We start from the raw sequence: 17,976 nt of genomic DNA on the forward strand, positions 1-17,976 counted from the left end.
TCTTTCTCTGTCTCGCTGCCGGCTTCTCGACCGCCGACGTGCCGCCTCTGGCCTCACGAACCACAACGCCCTTCTGCAGCGTCGTGCCTCGTCTTGTCCTCACGCGCATCGAACCATGTCCATGTGGCTGCCTTCCACCACACACGCTTAGAATCCCCCGACTCAAATCTCTCGCTACCTCGCCGCTTGGCCCTCACCTCGCCAGGCCGGGCCTCTTTGGTTGACCTCGCTACTGTGGCCCAGTCCCAGGACACCCGCCATCTTACCTAAACCCGCCCGCCCGCGCCGTCTTCTCCGAGGTGGCCTGCCCCCGCCCGCAGCCATCTGCCTACCATGGTGCGCCCTAAATGGTTCCTGTCATGTCTACCGACCTCGATGCGGATCAACATCCGCGAGCAGCTGGCCTTTCTGGTGCTGCTCGCCGTCGTGGTCGCCTTGGCCGTTGTGGCCATACCGACCTGGATCTTTGTCAACAATTTTGTCAAGGACGTCGAATCAGATCGCTTGGCCCTGACTGCCTCTTTAAAGGCCATCCGCATATCCTCGGAACTCGACGCCATGTACATGAACATCCAGTCTCTCGGCTCGCGTATCCTGGTTCAGAACTCGCTCGAGTTCTTCTACCAAAACGAAACCAACTGGTCTCCGGCCAACGAGTCTCTCCAGGCCGCCCTTAGTGCTCCTGGCCTGGGCAATCTTCTGCAGTGCCGCGTCTACACCAGAAATGATACCGGAAATCCCCATGGCGTCCTGAACGTCACTGGCAACAGCATCACAAAGATTGCTCTTCCCGACGACAACACCTCCGACACTGTCTATGTGTCCGACACTCCCGCTGGATACCCGGCTTCTCTATATCCCACCCTCACCTACAAGGAGACCGACCAACCCGATCCGGCCAACCCGTCCGTCAACTTGACCGATGTCTATGCATTCGACACTTTCCGCATGAACGGCGAGCGTGGTCTGCTTCTTGGCCCTCTGACCATCAACGGTACCTTCGCCCTGATGTCTCTGACCATCCCAATCTACCAGTCCAGCAGCCCCGGCCGATTCGTCCTGGGCTATCTTACTGTCGTCGCCAAGGCTACATCCATCTTTACTGCTACAACATCACGAGAAGGTCTAGGTAAAACCGGCCTCGTCTTAGTCATTGGCCCGTCAAATCCCACCAATCGTTTTAACATGACCAACTCCGCTACTACCGATCAGTTCAAGGTCTCCAAGTCTCGTATTGGTGGCTACCGCGTCCACTTTCTTCTTCCGCCCGCTCCACTTGCTGGCCAAACTGACCGCCACTCACTACGAAGTTCCGCTGCTTCCACAATCGAAGATACCCAGTATTTCAACGTTAGCCAGTATCCAGCCCTGATGGAATCATATGCTGAGCAGTTTAACTCGGTCAACAACGCCAGTGCCTTTCTGTCCACCACCAATGAACAGGGCTACAAGGTTGCTGTTGGCTTTGCACGAACAAATACAAGTCTTGCAAACTGGACTGTGCTTGTGGAACAGGCACGTGAAGAGGCCTTCGCACCAATGGTTAAGCTGCGGAATATTCTCCTAGGCACTGTATTTGGAACTGTTGGTGTCATCATGATCATCGTCATACCCTTTGCGCATGTGAGTGTACTACCCATCCGCAGACTCAAGGCCGCCACGGAAAAGACTATTGCTCCTCCTGGTTACACTGAGACCGTATACGGCCCAGGTGCAATGGATGACAAAGAAGACCCCGAGGGTGGGGGTGCCACGCCAGTAAACCGAGGCTTTGTTTCCGGTATATTGGAACGCGTTGGTCTCCGCCACACAACCACGCGACGACACGACAGGTCTGGCGATGCGAGACGAACCTTCATGATTCCCGCCAAAGTGCCGGACCGCCGCCATTTCATCAAGGATGAACTTACCGAACTTACCAAAACCTTCAACGATATGAGCGAAGAACTCACCAAGCAATACCAGCTGCTCGATGAAAAAGTGCTCGAACGCACTCGCGAACTGGAAATTAGCAAGAAGGCCGCTGAAGCTGCCAACGAAAGCAAGACACTATTTATTGCCAACATTTCGCACGAGTTGAAAACCCCCCTGAACGGCATTCTGGGCATGGCCACCATCTGTATGTCCACAGATAGCATCGATTATATCAAGGAATCTTTGGGTGTTTTATACAAATCTGGTAAGTTGGGCCCATCAATCAATATCCTAGACTTCACAGAAAGCAGTACTTACTAACTCTGCTTTAGGCGAATTGCTTCTGCATCTTCTTGAGGATCTTCTTAGCTTTTCCAAAAATCAGATTGGCCAGCAACTTGTGTTGAAAGAAGTAGAGTTTCCTCTCTCTGACATTAGCTCACAGATCTCCGCCATCTTTGAAAAGCAAGCTCGCGAAAGGCGCATCACCTTGGACGTCAAGTTCCTCAGTTATGAAGGCGCCGATGGAACTGTCGCCTCACCCGATGGCATGGGCCCTCCTGGCACCTGTATGCTCAAGGACATGTGGTTGTGGGGTGACCCTCATCGGATACAGCAGGTCATTATTAACTTGGTGAACAACAGCATCAAGTTCAGCAGTGATGGCGGCATTGTCAACGTCAGAATCAAGTGTGTTGGGCCTATGGAAACCCCGGAGAGTAGCGTCAACGGAACACAAGGCGAGGACAGTCGGACATCCTCCATTTCCCGCTATTCCAAGTCCAACAACGGAATAACAAATGTTCGCAGCCGTTTCGGACCGGCTTCCATTCGTTCCCAAGCCTCGCAACACGTCAAGCCTGGTGATGGCATGGTTCCCAAGTCTGGTGCGCCCAAGATGATTCTGACTGAGGGCACTGCTCTCAGCTTGAATCCCATTGACCCAAAGGGTGCCGTATCCTACTCCATCATCCGCGAGACTAGCCCCGCGCAAGCCCCGTCAAACACTCGCCCCTACATGTTCCACTTTGAGATTGAGGACACTGGCCCTGGCATTAGTACCCACATGCAACATCGTGTCTTTGAGCCGTTTGTTCAAGGAGATCTTGGCCTGAGTCGCAAGTTTGGCGGCACTGGGTTGGGCCTGAGCATTTGCCAACAGCTTGCAAACCTGATGGGCGGCCGCATCACGCTCCAATCCGAAGTTAATGTTGGCTCGACGTTCACCATGCAAATCCCCATTGGCTACATTGGCCCGGGGCCAACGCATCAAAGTGTATCTCGGCCCCAAAGCTTCCATGAGACCCTCGACGTTGAAGTTATCCGCAGCGCCACCAAGACTTCAAACGATGCACCGCACTCGCCCACCGCCGATTCACAGCCCCGCCTTGTTGGTCTCCGCCGGCCTTACTTTGCTCCATCCACGCCGGAAGCTGCTCCCGACAACGCCAGACCCGAGCCGCAAAAGTGCCCGACAGTTGTCGCCGAGAAGAGCGAGTGTGGGCGTCTGCGTGTGCTAGTCGCTGACGATAACAACACCAACATCGAAGTGGTCAGCCGCATGCTCAAGATAGAGCGCATTAACAACGTGACCGTTGCCCGCGACGGTCAGCAGGCGTTTGAGACGGTCAAGGCCGTCATGGACGCCGGCTCGACGTTTGACCTGGTCTTCATGGACGTGCAGATGCCCAACGTCGACGGCCTGCAGAGCACGCGCCTGATCCGGCAAATGGGCTTCACCGCGCCCATTGTCGCGCTGACAGCCTTTTCCGAGGAAAGCAATATCAAGGACTGCCTCGAGTCGGGCATGAACGAGTTCCTCAGCAAGCCCATCCGCCGCCGCGCGCTCAAGCAGATTCTCAAGAAGTTCTCCACCATCCACGAGGTTGAGGAGTCCGACCACGCCACCACCGTCGGCCACCGCACCGCCGACAACACCCCCATGCCCACGCCCACGCCTACCCCCGGCGACGCCGAGATGCCCGACCCGCTGGCCCACGGCGTGCCGACGCCGCCGCCTGAGCGCGCGAGCGAGAAGAGCGTCAAGCTCGATGCCGAAAAGGGGTCCGAGTTCCTTGCACCGGTCGCGACGATCGGTGGCGTGACGGAGCGCGTGTCCTGAGCCGAGCCTTGCTTATTCTTGTCTTCCTTTTTTTCCCTTTTCTTTCCCTTCATGTTCCTCTGTTTGTTTCTTGCTTTGTATTTACTTTCCATGCGTTTGGCACATTTGCATACCTCTTCTGCTATAGACTTACTCAAAGACCCCCTTCTCTCCCTCTCACCTTCTTCACCGCTTCATCATGCCCTCCCCCGTTGCACGCCACCTAAGCGCAGCTTTGTCTTTTGTTTTTCTTGTTTACCTTGTTCATGATACCACCCTCTTTTCTTTTGGCCTTTTTTTTTCCCTCTTCTTCGCTGCCTCTCACACTCCCACCAGGTCTCTTTGTCTGTCATACATGCAGAGCCTGCTTTCTCCCCCTCTCCCTTCTTTCTCTCTCAAATGTCTCTTTTTTGATGCTTTGTGAGGTAGGAGGCGCCTGTACAGGCCACCATTTTTTGTCTTTTTCCATTTTGCTGTTTTATGTCTGCATAGTCTCGGTGTTGGGATCCATTGAACTTTGTTAATTTTGTTTTTGTATCGGAGTTTCTTGAACTTTTTTTTTCACATCTTTTTTTTATAAAATACTTCCAGGAGAGGAGTTTACTTTATAGCGGGACCTTTGTGTCTCTTGTTTCCTTTTTTGGTTTCTTCAATGCAAAGGAAAGTTTTTTGCTTGGCGTTTTTTTTCATAAACTTTTGCTTCCTAATCATCTGTGACTGATTGGTGAAGCTGCTAAGCACCGTGACAAGTACTCGTCTACCAGTGAGAAAGATGTAGTGTATTGACTTTTTCGAAGGGCAGGACGCTCTGTTTCTAACTATGTATCTTGCTCCAGGATTACAGACTCTATAGCTGGCCTCATAAACTCGAGGTCCCCAAATTTCATGATAGTAACCCCCCCATCTCGACCCCTAAGTACCACAGTAGATCCATTAACTGATGGATATTCATCACGAAATCTAGCAGGGATCCGCAGGAATGGAGTTTCTTTCCAGAGAATCCAGCGACCCTCTGAGATAGAGCTGAATTCACAGGATATCTCGACAGGAGGCGGGAAATCTATTTCGTCATTCAACGGCTGGTCAGAAAGAGCTATGGGGCCTTGGTCAGTAAGAAGAAAGGCCCCAAGAGTGTCGAATTTCAGAGTATTGGTGTATCTTTCGACCTTTCGGACGCAAGTGCCGTCACCGGTTCGACAAACGGACACTATTTTATCAATTGAGGCCGAGGCGATAAGTTTGCTGTCAAGTGAAAATACCAAAGAACTTATTATTATACCTTGGCCCTGAAGCTCTTGGACGCAGGTGCCATCTTCAGATCGCCAGAGTCGTACCGTTCGATCTATTGAAGCCGTGGCCACGAGCCTGCTGTCAGGTGAAAAGGCCAGGGAAAACACATATGCCGTGTGGCCCTTAAGCTCTCTGGCACAAGTGCCGTCATTGGTTCGCCAGAGCCGCACCTTTAGATCCATTGAAGCCGAGGCGACGAGCTTGCCATCAGGCGAAAATACCACTGAGAATACTTTGTCGTTGTGGCGTTCCAAAGTCTCTTGCTTTTGGAGCCATTCATTGTCTGTTTGTGGCTTTAGCATCATCCACTTTGGAATATCTTGTTCAAAGATTCGTCGAACCAGACTATTCTTTGGGGCGAAGGCAAGCAGGGACGAATAGAGCTGAAGAGGAGTCTTGGTGATCGTTGACAGATCACGTTGTATGAAATGTGAAGCGTCCTCTAAAAGGGCTTCTAGAGTCTCGCTCCCCTCTGGCTGTAGACTGTTAGCTTATCGGTCGTATCTAGTCCATGATCAGCACTTACTTCAAGAATCATTTTTAGAGACCTCAGGTCTCTGGGACAGTGCCAGGCCCTTCCCAGTAGACTCATTGCTTCTAACCAATGGAGCAAATGCTCCTCTAGGAATGGGAGGACTTCACTCCTATCATCGATAATAATTTCAGATCTGTCCACATGTTTAACCCAATGACAACAAGCATATTGCAGTTCCGAGGGAATATGGTTTTGTATGGTTTCGTCCTTGATGTCGGCGCACTTTGTGCCTGGCAGCACGAGTTGACAAATGTCTTGCTTTAAGCGCTCGTTCATGATATACAAACAGTTCATAGCCAACTCAAAGTGAACTTCCGCTTCATCTATCCAAAATGGGCTTTTCCCACGCTTTCCCGGATCTACTAAAAAGTCGCGAAAGGATAGATGGAGTAGCCGAACCGGTAAGTGATTCGCTGTTGGTACCTCGAGGACTGAATGTAATAGGTCAAGTTGGGTGTTGATTATGTCTTTCGGGATACCGAGGAGCTGTGCTAGGGCATCAGTTGAGAGAGGGGTTGCAGCGATAACAATAGGACCAACGATCTGCCGAAACCTCTCTGTCACAGCCATTTGGTTGTCATCCGACAAGCCGTGGATGAGCCTGTTCAAGACAGGCAAGTAGGTTGCATCTAGCTGCGACACTTGACTCTCTGTATGCAGACGCAATACTTCATCAAGTCGTCTGCCCGGATGGCCGTATCTTCGATCGGCAAGAAACCGACAGGTTGTCGCTGCAAAGATAAAGAGCGGGATGGCCATGCTCACGAGAATCTGGATTCTATTATTTCCAGGCCAGTCGGGAGGCAATTGTCTATTGGAGGGCACAGAACCGTTGTACCTGGTCTTAATTCTCTCCAGCTCGTGTTTCAAGAACGTGGCAATATCACGCTCGATGGAGTTGGGCGATTTATCATGAAGAACAAGGTCCTGGAATTTTCCGCTGATAGCGCCGAAACCAAGACGGATGTGTAGCTCAGGTCGACTGGTGATGAGCCACTTTGGCTTCATGTTTGGGTTGGCAACTTTCGCGCACGAGGAAAAGAGGCGAATGATGAGCTCGATATCATCGTCATTGTCACACTCATCAAGCGCATCAATGACAAACACAATAGAAGGCCCTTTATGAGGCCCATGAGGAATTTTGCCCAGCGGTTCCTCAATGAGCTTCTTGAACTGATCTTCGGGCCCCTTTCTCACAATACTCTTGTCATCACCGATCGCCGTGTTGATGTTTTGTGCAAAGTCCGGGTACTTCTCGGTGAGCTGGGCGGCGAGCGTCGTCACGAATCTTGACAGGTTGCCACGGTCACCCTCGCCCCTCTTGAAAAAGAAGCTTGCGCCAAGCTGGCCACACTCTTCAAAGCTACGGCAAATCGTCCGAGAAATGGTAGATTTTCCTGTGCCAGCCATGCCTTTCAACCAAAAGAGAGACTCGGAAGAAGCATCACTCGCCCACTTTTTGATATCGTTTATAAGCTCCATTCGCGTCCCTGGCAGACAGACGGCATTCCGTGATTCGTCGTGGGAGTCAAATGATGCTCCGTTTGCGGTGGGCAGAGTGTCCAGAATTGTTTTGAGCCAGAGTTTGTGAAGGAGATTACTAGAGCAAAGATTTGTTAGAGTGTGCCTGAGAAAAGTAGGAGGGGAACACCTTACGTCTGGTGAACTTGAAGAATATGAGAGATGGTTTCGTTGTATCCCCGAATGGTCCCAACAAGTCCCTCCACTTCCACACGTTGAAAAGGCCATTTCAGTGCATGAGTAAATGCTGTTCTCCATGTTTTAGTAGGGTTGGACTGAAGTTTTTGATCTAGCTCCTTCAGTTGAGTGTGACTCTGTTTGAGAACCCGATCTAGACTCTCGGACTGTTTGAGCTCTCGTCCCTCTGGCTTCTCTAACATGTCGTGAACTTGCTTGGTGACATTTTCTAGACGAGCAATTTCTTCTTGGAGCCGACTAATTTCAGTACTGGAGTTTTTGACAGCTTTGCTGTACTGCAAGCACAGCGAGCCAATTTTAGCAGCCAACTCAACGAGTGCGATGACAGAGGTAGCAGCAGCTAGTGCCTCCATCCTGTTAACGGCAGGGGAGCGTAGGATATCGGCAATAGCGGGTTGATGGTGTTTTTGTTTTTCGCTGGAATGAAATGACAAAGTTGAGGTGTTTTTGAGAATCAGGTCTCCCTTGGTTTCCCCTTTCCGCGCGGGGGTAAATACAGAGTTGGAGGAGGTTTCGAAAGCACATATCGACATTCAGGCTCATCCAACTGTATGCGGGCGGAATGCAGGCTGCCTAACGGCTACGTGATTGGCCTCGCCTACAGCCATGGCAGAAAGCACATCTCTGCGTCTCATTGGCAGAAACATTAGTCTATAGAACACCAGAGATGGAGTGGGAGACTGGTGATGGAAATTTCAAAGTCTTCAATGTTCTTGGAAGGCTCGTCTTGGTGTTTCTCACGCTAACTTAAGCACAAGTTACACAATGAGCTCAGTGGGTCCACAAAACTACGTCATTGCCCTACCACTAATGGCAGACACAAAAATCCATTACAGCAACATGAACTTGATCCATATGAATGCGAACGTGATAAAAAGGTTGGTGAACAGATTGTGAACTTGACAGTTTCGTTGAGTGGAATGCTCCAAGAGCCACCACACAGTTCATACATACATATATGTGTTTCTATATCGAAATCTACAACAATCAATATCTATCCAAGAGGCCTTGAATTCTTGTCACATATTTCAGACTGTACAGCACAATAGGTTCATATAAAATCGTATTCCATCAACGATCAAATAAAACAAAAACAACTGCAAATAGCTGAGAAGCCAGCGACGCAACACGTCTTTCGTGTCCTGCTTCACACGATGTGAAGATGGAGAAAAAACAAAGAATAAAATACTAAAAAGTCGCATGAAGCAATATCAGAGAAGCCAGAAAAGAGAAAACAAACAAGACACAACAACAACAGTATTGATGATATAAAAACAACAAAACAAACGTCATCCATATGGCAAATGTGCGTGTTCTGTCCGCGCTAGGCCACGGATCAGCCGTCCAAGTGCGGAATAGAGAAATGCAATTAAAACCCATAATACAGCCAAATATGGCGTCAACGAAAAGAAACCCGATACTACAGTGGAAAGGGGGCTCTAGGCGAGCACCTATCGCACTGCTACCGCTGGTAGATTAACTCCCTTGATCTGGATCTCGATAGAATAATGACGGGGTCAAAGCTCAGTTGATGTGCCAGGAAAAAGTTATCTAGCTCAAGTACGGCATTTATGTTGAAACGCAGGTGAAATGCCTCAAGACCCGACTTTTCCTGTGACCTGGTAGTTGATGGGGAATGGGTTATAGTCCATTTCCATATCCAGGCCGTCGTCGTCGTAGTCATTATCAAATGAGTCATCCACGTCGTCATCATCAGAAAACGGCACGAGGTCGCCGTCCTCGCCACGATTCCATACAAAGCCCTCATAGTCGTCTTCCCCGTCTTCCATGACAGGCTCCAGATCAACGTCATCGTCGCCGTCCAGCGAAACGCTTGGTAGATTCCATTGGCTTGGCCGTTTTGTGGCTCCGCTGTTCCAATGGGAACCTGCATCCATCCCGAATCCGCCAGGAACAATACTCGAGCGGCGCAATGCGCCCAGTGACGTCAGGTGGCTCGGCATAGAAGGACTTTGTGAGCTCATGACAGGCACGATGCGCACATAGAGATAGGCCACGCGCTTTAAAGTGCGATTGAAAAAGAAGTAATGCGCAGAGTAAAGAGGATGGTCGTCTTCTTCAAAGGGGTCAGCATCGGGCTGATAACTAAAGACGGTGCACTCTTCCAGTCGCATTTCCTTATCAATCAATGACCAACATTGCGTGCCCCAGCTTGGTGACATTGGTGATAGACTGCTCGGGTCGTGGCTCGGCCGTACACTTTGCAACAACGATGTAACCTCGTTTATAACTCTGCGCAGGTTTTTCTCGCGGTGGAAGTCGGTTGGGCGCAGGATATTTGAGAAGTCATAATGCGGGTGGCTAGCGTTTAGGGTTGCGATGAGGTGCGTAAAGGTTTTGCGGCTGGAGACATCGGACAAGGGACCAAATGCGCTAGTATGATTGATCATGGCCAAGTTTGGTGACGAGCTAATTATGGCATCGCTCTCGGGCGGGGAAAGGCTTGCGCCTAGGCGGAGAAGCTCTTCTTGATGGGAAGACAGATCGCGATCGATGGTCTTGTACAGCTTCTTATCTGAGCCGGTAGTCTTGGTAGTGTAAAGATCACAACCACCGGTGACATTGCAATCTGGAGTGTTGAAGTTGAGGGCCGAGGTGACGGTATCAAACCCGGAGAGTGGTAAATACTGAGAAGGGCGATGGATTGGTGCGTTAGCAATGATAAAGCCAATGGGAGAGACGGCTAAGGGCAGCCCTTCGCGGGCTGCATGAGCAGCATCCGCGGAGCTATAGGAGAGAGTGCATGTTTTTCTTCTGAGCGCTTCAAGTCAGGCTGCGCTGAAAAAAAAGGCGCGTACCTTCATGATGATGGCAGTAAACCACAGTTGGCTGAGGTTGAAGAGATGATGACTGTTGGAGGAACCGCAGTGTGCAATTCGAGTATGGAGATAGCCTGTAAAAAGCGGCGTAACAAGACGGACTTGTTCTCTGCAAATAAAAACTAAAGCTGGAGTAGATGGGATCAGCGGCTCCGGAAGTGCCAGAGCAAGATGAGAGTTGGGTGTTAATCCTGAGATAAGGCCAGGATGAAAAGCCCAAGGACAGGACGGATGGCGTTGTTATGCGGCGTGCGCTGGAGACGTGTGAGTTGGCAGCTGCAGCAATCGAAGCCAAATGCGACGCAAACGGAGAGAAGGGCGCGGAGGGGCAAAAAAAAACCGGTGGGAGGGAGACGATGAAGCGCGACAGGCGGTTGCTCAACGCGGGCGGTAGGTTTGTATGGAAGGAGAAAAAAATAAAGGAAGAAAAAACAAGCGCATCCGAAATTAGAGTAAAGGCCAACTTTATCACCTGCGACGGCGGTGTGACTGGCCATGCGGCCATGCGGTAATAGCTTACAGTAAAGGAAAGAGCAGCGCGGCCGACGATTGGCTAGTGGTTGCTGGCTGGCTGGGCAGGTTCTAGGGTGGGAAGTTGCCAAATGCGTTACATGTTTCTCCCAACGGAGCATTAGTGAGGCAGCGTAATAGCCGGCAACTGCCCATTTGGCAAGTTGGAGACGTATAGTGATCGCAAGACCGGCTCTAATAATAGAGACTTTGACCATTGGACCAATGTATCGTTAGTCTATTCATTGCATTCCTTAGGCACAAGGCTCTGCTACGGCCTGTGATTTGCTGCCCGGCCATTTTTGGCTCGTTCTCTTGCTTCTGCGCGATGCGCATTTCTTGCTTGCCCCGACGCTGTCACTGACGCTAGGCAAGGCAACGTGTTTGAAGCAAATCGCTGGTATGTGTGATGGTCGTAGATTTGCCTCTTCCTTTACAAGGTCCAAGCAGTACCCACACCCATGCCGACCATGCGTAATAGAGCACAAGCCCGCGTCGGAATGGCGGAATGCACCGCCATGCGGGTTCGTCATGTGCCAAAGTCTCCCTCCAAGACACTGCCACCCGTCGAATTCTGCATGAGACTGTAGTCATTGCGGTTGGGTTCCTGCTGCCCTTTTTTGCCCGTGTATTGTTTCCATAGGACCTTTTCTCCGTTCAATCTGCCGCCTCGCAGACAAGGCCTATCAATCAAGGGAAGCCCCTTCATCTGGCTCTCTTGGCTGTCGACTTGGTGTCATCTTAGCCTGGCCTGATAAATGTCAGGTGCATGGTTCCCCCAACACAGGCCTAACAGACCCCAGTCCCAACTAGGCTTAGCAGTACACTTTAGCCCTGCTCTGGCCCCACTATTCTTCTCATGGGATGCTCCACTTATCTCCTCCCCTCTTCCCCACTCCTCCGTATCTGTCCCACCCACGCAAGCTGTCGTTTGACGACAAGGCAATCTAGACGAGGACGGGTCCATCTGCACTGCGATCACCATCTCATTGGCTGGCCATGAATGACCACATATGCACAGAAAGCGTGATGTAACAAGCGTGGGAGGGCGACATAGGGAGTCTAAACGGAGATGGGCAGCTAGAGAGCTTGCTTCCAAGGTCGATGCACGGGCTGGAATCAGTCCTGTTTTGCAAGCCGGCTTTTGGCGAGATAATTCGATGTGTAATTTTCATTGTGGTATGGCAGGCTTCGTTCGTTTGTTCCAGGCCGTTTTATGGCGGATATCGGAGGTGAGCTATTCAAGATCAAGCCTGGCCATCTTACTACTGAATAGCTGGGAGTGTTGTGTCGGAAATCAATTCTCGGAGATCAAAAAGCGCGTGTTCGGGGACATCGTAAAATATGCATGCCAAAAAATCGTCGGACAGCTAGAAGACATTGAATCCCTATATTTTAGTATCAAATGCAGCCAGGGAGGCTTAATGCACATGCACGACAGAGAGCAGCAAATAAAAAATGAAAAGCAAAGGGTTGGGAGAACAACATGTGGACCATTGCCACAGTACTTGATTGAAGTCCTCTTGTTTAACCGCCGTGTGCGCTGTATTGCAGCCACTGCTACTATAACTTCTGGTGACAGAGATTCTTACAACACCAGTAGTAGTAATGCAGCACTTAAGAACTGTGAAACAAGAGGCACGCATGCTATTAGGCGGAGGGTAAGTGCAAGTGTGGACGGGTAGTTATGACAACTGCATGGTGGAGTATTGCATCAGGCTAGTCGAGGATATTTCGACTCGCCTGTCACAACTTGAGCCAAAAGCATTCGTCAATAGTAGCGACCAACTTGCCCACCAATCCATCCAAATAGCCGCGCTCTCATCTTGAAGTATACGAGGGTGGTTTTTCTACCCTCCAAGATCTATACATGATACAAGCAAGCGCCGGATAGCTAGCTAAACATTTCTGAAGCCTGGCCCAAACCAGCCCGATAGCAATTCGCTACCATTCCTTTTCCAACATGTTGTGGACAGGATCCTCTTCACCCAGAAAACAAGTTTCTCAGTAGCACAAGTGTCGCTCATGTTACTGATTTTGAAGCTCGAATATTCGTTTTGGCGGCGTGCGTGAAGCCTCAAAAGTCGACCATCCAGATATACCGATGATGGCCTCGTTCTCATTATCGTTTTAAAAGTGTGCATGATGGTAGATTCATTGCCTCGCCGGGAGCAATGTAGCGTAATGTGAGGAGAAAAATAAAAGAAAGGCTGAAAAGTAAAACGTTCCGGAAGACTGGAGCAAAAGCAAAACAATGCTGCATAAAGGTTATTCGTAGCTGGTGAAATATATGTTGAAAAAAGTGAATGGCCCAGAAAGAAAGCAAGATGACAAAGAAAGAAGAAAAGGTAGGTTATTAGTACGTCAGGGCGCCAGCTTCTGCAGAAGCTGCGTCTCATCGAGCTTTGTCGTTTTATAGTATGCCGAACCCCTTCATGGACTGCTCCATTTCGTTCAATTCCTAATCACCATCAACAAACAACAGTCGAAAGCACATGTCAGTCAAGTGTTTCCTGGTGTAACAAGTAGGAAGCTGAACTGGAAGAATCAAGAGTCACATGAAAAAATCGGCATACAGGTACAGAGTTTAGCGCAGGGAACGATCGAAACTATGAAGCAAGACGAGACGGGTATAGTTGTCGTAGGTAGTTGGGGCTTTCTTATCGCGCCATGCCCGCGACGTTTAAATGATGCGAGTGACTTCATCTTCAACCTGGAGGTTGCGGAAAGAGAGCACAAGTGACTTCATGTTAGTCTCTGAAAACCTCTAAGGCGTGGCCTCCCAAACTAGGGAGATAAAGTCACTGGGATGACATTATGGGTCAAGGGAAGTGGGTGTGAATAGTGAAGCGAGATTTGAGTCTGAAGAAGTAGCTCGACAAGAGAACTTCCAGAGAGTGTAAGGACTGCCAGAATAATGCGTACCTCCATGTCTTCTAGTGAGTCTTGCTGTGATATACACTTCAAGATATTCTTTTTGCTGCTTTCTTGTAGCTCTCCGGCTAGCAAGATTTCATCAAGGATGTAATACGCCTTAGTGAATGAGAAGATGATATCAAGTTCGCAGACGTTGCCGTAGTACTTGTCCATTTGTTCCACATAGCGGTGAATGATTTCGAGAGTGATGAGTTCGTTGTCGTCGGACGAGCAGCCGGTGATGAAGAAGAGCGAGGCGTAGCGGCGGTAGACGATCTTGGTGTCTTGAAGTAGGAAGAAAGGGTTAGCAAAGGGCCATATAGCAACAATGAGAAGGGGGGGCATGCCTTTGTATTCGAGAAAGTTGCACATGCGTGTCCTTCTGGCCAACACGAGCTGTGTGACATCCTTGACAATCTTGGCCTTTTCTTTCGGAGAAAGCGTGGTAAACCACTTGGCCAGGCGCTATAAGAGTTGATCTGTGTCAGCAGCAGGCCAAGTCGTGCGCAGGCTTGGAGTCATCGCCGAAGAAAGAGGTACGTGGTTCTCGGGCAATGACACATTTGTACGCATATGGATTGCGATTTAACCTACCACCTTGCCTTGCCGTGAGAGTAGGATTAGATATCTAAATGAGGCCGAATTATTGGTCAGCGCCAGCTAAACTCTTTTACATGAGATCAACTCTTTGCGACATACTGGATGGCCATTGCGTTGGATATGACGAGGGGCCGATAGATTAATGAAGAGAAAGAAGACTGGCTAAGATCAAAACTAAGGCAACGAAGCTGATAAGAGGAATATCAATCGATTGGTTGTATTGCAAATACAGGCGATGCTCGGGGCAAGAGGAACAGTTTAGACAGCTGGAGGGGCAGGTTGAAAGCTCAGCCTTGCAGCTTCTTAACAACCGGTGATGTGAATTTTTATTTATTTATTACTTTTTATAGTCGCGCAGGGAGCTGTCACGTGCATGGCAACCCTAGGGGCAAGGCCCGGGGAAGGTGCTCGTGAGTCACAACCTCATCCTGGTGGGGACATGCGGACTTCTATGAAAACTACGGCCAACACCCGCGATGCGCAGGGTGCAATGATATAGCTACACGAGAGAGTGGAGGCTACTACTTTAGGGAGATGATGACTGGGGCCTTTCGGCCAGGCCTGTCACAGGCAGAGATTCATTGGGGTGAAAGTGGACGGGTACGGCGTACCGCGTCAGGAAATTTGATGCCCCTAAGAAGCGAGCAAAGAGTATGGCGCCTTTGGGGGTGCCCAGGAGGACGTGGATACTACCAAGGCGGAGTTTGGGCTCGGCGATTTCCGCCTGCCTCCGGGCGGGTCTGCACAGCAGGAAGTGCGTGGGAGATTTGGCAGAGCCACAGGCGCATGTCCTCCCTTCTGGAGGATGCCCGAGCTTTTCATGATAGTAGGCGAAGTCCCCGTGGGCTGTCCGGCATTGCAGGAGGTAGCTCAGGTAGAATCGGGGTAGATGGAGTTCAGGTGGGGCTTTTACGTACCATGGGATCTGCAGTTCCAGGTATGTTCCTGGGATGTTGCCGTGCCAGTAGGCGGTGACGTTCTTCAGGTGTTGTGACCGGGCCCACGATGCGAGGGCCGCCAGGCTGGACACAGATTCATGATGCTCGGGAGGAGGGGTGGATGCGGCTGCTTTGGCCGCCCGATCTGCAGCTTCGTTGCCGGGGATGTCGGTGTGTCCGGGGATCCACTGTACCATGACCTTCCCGGGGCCAGGTGACATGGAGTTGCGGGTGCGTAGTGGCCACCGGTCGGCGGTGGCGCGGAAATCGAGAATGATGTCTTGCGACGTCAGAGTGGGTTGGCCGACCAAGAGCCGGTAAGCAGCTTCCTGGTTGTCGAGCATGACGATGACGTTTTCGGCGAAGGTGGCGGCAGGGGATTGGAGTGCAGCTTTGAACCGGTGATGTGAAAGGGGGACACGTTTTGCTTGTGGTTACAAGGACAGACAAAAAGCCCAGTTTGCAGGGGGAAATATGGAAATGGTTGCACAGAACCCTGATAGAGGGTTACGGCAAGGGTCCATTGGGGTTTATTGCTAATGGTGATACATATGTGTTGTTGTGTAACCCTAACCCTAACATCAACACCCGACTCCACCCCTCATCCCCCTCATAAATACCAGTAGATAGCACAACTTACCTCAGTATTTATGAATAAAACCCTCAGTTCGATTCACAATCTGCAAGTAGATACAAGTAATGATGTTTATATGAATTCAAGATACAGTTCAGCACGCAAAACAAGCAGCCTTTGTGTATTAACTATATATATCTAAGCGAGCAATCTGGCCCATGATTACAGAACCTCAGGAGCACCATCGGCACTTATGTAAGCCCAAGGAATGAATTGGGCTAGACAGCAAAAAAGGCGCACCCGGAGACCCGCGGCTTAAGAAAATTGCTGACCAATGGAGTCAAGTGAGTGTGTATGTATGTATTCAAATAGCGACAAGTTCAGGGCTTATCTTGTCACCACAGGTACCATGTATCTGATAGCTCCTGTTAGTTGTGCATGTACTAACTAGTTGTACATATGTACTTACTTCTCACGTCTGAGCTTCTATCCAGCACTGCTTCCGTGATTTGCTTCTTGTCTGAGCAAATCTTAGCACTCGTACCATCCCAACCGCACGCCGCAATAACGCACCATTGCACCGGCCGGCCTCCATTGTCTATTGTGCTTGTGCTTCCCATGCTCTCCCTATTCTAAGATTCATTGTGCACTGAGATTTGGCGTGCTAGTCTCTCCACTATAAAGGATCCTTCTGTGGCACAAACGCAGCATCACGAGCAACGCACCAACAACTTGACGTCTCTTTTTCCCGTTCTTTTCTTTGTGCCCGCAGCATATTCTGGGCCTCGTTTTTTTTTTCTTTATTTTTACCGGTCCTCCTTGGTCTCCCCTCATCTATTTTTGCTTTCGTCTTGTCTTGTGGACGCGAGGTTTCTGAATCATGGCAAAGCTGCTTCTTTCAACTGGGTATGTAAACTACGAACTGTTTATCCTGCGGTGCGCTTCTGTGGCGGTTTCAGGGTTGGTTTTTTTTTCTCTCTATGGCTCGGATTGCGCCATACCACAGCTTTATTACCAAATCTGAAAAAAAAAAAAAAAAAAATCACCTCAGTTTTCATCCCCGTGGTTAAAACACCTTTGCTGACTGCGGCTGGCCTTTCCTGCCTGCTCATATCAACAGAAACATTGTTTCTAGCGGCCGTTCCTTCATCCGGTCTCCTGGAGGTGTCCGCTCTAATCTTGAGCTGACGGCCTCGCTGCGTGGCTCTGTTGAGGCTACCAAGGAGGATCTTGCCGAAGAGCTGGACTACGAAACCGGCACTGCTCCCGAAAGTGTGTCGCAAACGCTGCAGAATACGCAGCTTCCGCCGTGGACGGAGCTTGTCGGGGAGAACACTCTTTATGTGCCCCGCATACAATGGCCTGAGGTTGGCCTGCAGGACGAGCCCAGTCGGTATGATATCACAGTCAAACTATTCTTCCTACCACTGGCTTCCCTTGCCGAGCGAGCCGCGTATGCAGCCGAGGCGTTAGACCTGGTCCGAAAGGAACTAGGAATATCAGCAATCGACCTACTCATTGTCTCATTCCCTGGTCTCTCGTTTGAAAGCGACTGCGAGTGGAAGGCCGACCAGCTCAACGCAACGCAGGGCAACTTTGAAGATGAGGTGGCTACGTGGGTCATCCTGGAGGAGCTGCACCGCTCTGGTGCCGTCAAGAAAATGGGAACGTCGGAGTTTGGCAGTGAAAAGCTGGCCAAGTTCCTCGAAGCAGTGCAGATCAAGCCACGGGTCAACCAGATCAGCGTGCGCGACTGCTGCAAAGTGCCCCCACCGCTGGCCAAGCTGGCGGACAAGGAGGGCATTGAGCTATTCACGCACACTGATACTGTGGATGTGCTGCCCAGTGGCACCTTGCGGGAGCTGTTAGGCCATGGAGAGCTAGGCGCTGGTCTTCTTGCTGGCCCGGGCGAGGAGAACGGACTCCAGGGGGACCTCCGCCCTCGCTGGGTCGTCAAGTACACGGCGGTTGTGCGTGACCGTGGTGTTATTGAAAACAAGGGATACTTTGCGTGTGCCGATTTAGTATCTACTTAGAGC

At 50.4% G+C, this 17,976-nt stretch overlaps 6 protein-coding genes across 6 annotated transcripts; 2 read left to right on the plus strand and 4 right to left on the minus strand.

Annotated features, from left to right (window-relative positions):
* Nucleotides 1-333: 333 nt before the first annotated feature.
* On the plus strand, nt 334-4,036 carry BROUX77_007775 (uncharacterized protein; the record flags this gene model as incomplete). Its single annotated transcript, XM_073752905.1, has 2 exons — nt 334-2,179; nt 2,247-4,036. The coding sequence occupies 2 exons, from the start codon at nt 334-336 to the stop codon at nt 4,034-4,036; spliced, it is 3,636 nt and encodes a 1,211-aa protein (XP_073602068.1).
* A 1,252-nt stretch (nt 4,037-5,288) lies between these two features.
* BROUX77_007776 (uncharacterized protein) lies at nt 5,289-7,912 on the minus strand (the record flags this gene model as incomplete). Its single annotated transcript, XM_073752907.1, has 5 exons — nt 5,289-5,357; nt 5,476-5,781; nt 5,832-5,862; nt 6,679-7,440; nt 7,740-7,912. 5 exons carry the CDS (start codon nt 7,910-7,912, stop codon nt 5,289-5,291), a joined length of 1,341 nt encoding a protein of 446 aa, XP_073602069.1.
* Nucleotides 7,913-9,154: 1,242 nt separating this feature from the next.
* Nucleotides 9,155-10,384, minus strand: BROUX77_007777 (uncharacterized protein; the record flags this gene model as incomplete). The annotated part of the gene is made up of 2 exons (XM_073752908.1): nt 9,155-10,207; nt 10,379-10,384. The coding sequence occupies 2 exons, from the start codon at nt 10,382-10,384 to the stop codon at nt 9,155-9,157; spliced, it is 1,059 nt and encodes a 352-aa protein (XP_073602070.1).
* Nucleotides 10,385-13,592: 3,208 nt separating this feature from the next.
* On the minus strand, nt 13,593-14,535 carry BROUX77_007778 (uncharacterized protein; the record flags this gene model as incomplete). The annotated part of the gene is made up of 5 exons (XM_073752909.1): nt 13,593-13,622; nt 13,835-14,109; nt 14,173-14,290; nt 14,420-14,453; nt 14,525-14,535. The coding sequence occupies 5 exons, from the start codon at nt 14,533-14,535 to the stop codon at nt 13,593-13,595; spliced, it is 468 nt and encodes a 155-aa protein (XP_073602071.1).
* Nucleotides 14,536-14,951: 416 nt separating this feature from the next.
* BROUX77_007779 (uncharacterized protein) lies at nt 14,952-15,707 on the minus strand (the record flags this gene model as incomplete). The annotated part of the gene is made up of 1 exon (XM_073752910.1): nt 14,952-15,707. One exon carries the CDS (start codon nt 15,705-15,707, stop codon nt 14,952-14,954), a length of 756 nt encoding a protein of 251 aa, XP_073602072.1.
* A 1,110-nt stretch (nt 15,708-16,817) lies between these two features.
* On the plus strand, nt 16,818-17,973 carry BROUX77_007780 (uncharacterized protein; the record flags this gene model as incomplete). The annotated part of the gene is made up of 2 exons (XM_073752911.1): nt 16,818-16,843; nt 17,058-17,973. 2 exons carry the CDS (start codon nt 16,818-16,820, stop codon nt 17,971-17,973), a joined length of 942 nt encoding a protein of 313 aa, XP_073602073.1.
* Nucleotides 17,974-17,976: the final 3 nt, after the last annotated feature.

Source organism: Berkeleyomyces rouxiae (genome assembly GCF_048999995.1).
Source record: "Berkeleyomyces rouxiae strain 22BRR77 chromosome Unknown BrBRR77_ptg000012l, whole genome shotgun sequence".
Taxonomy (NCBI): Eukaryota; Fungi; Ascomycota; class Sordariomycetes; order Microascales; family Ceratocystidaceae; genus Berkeleyomyces; species Berkeleyomyces rouxiae.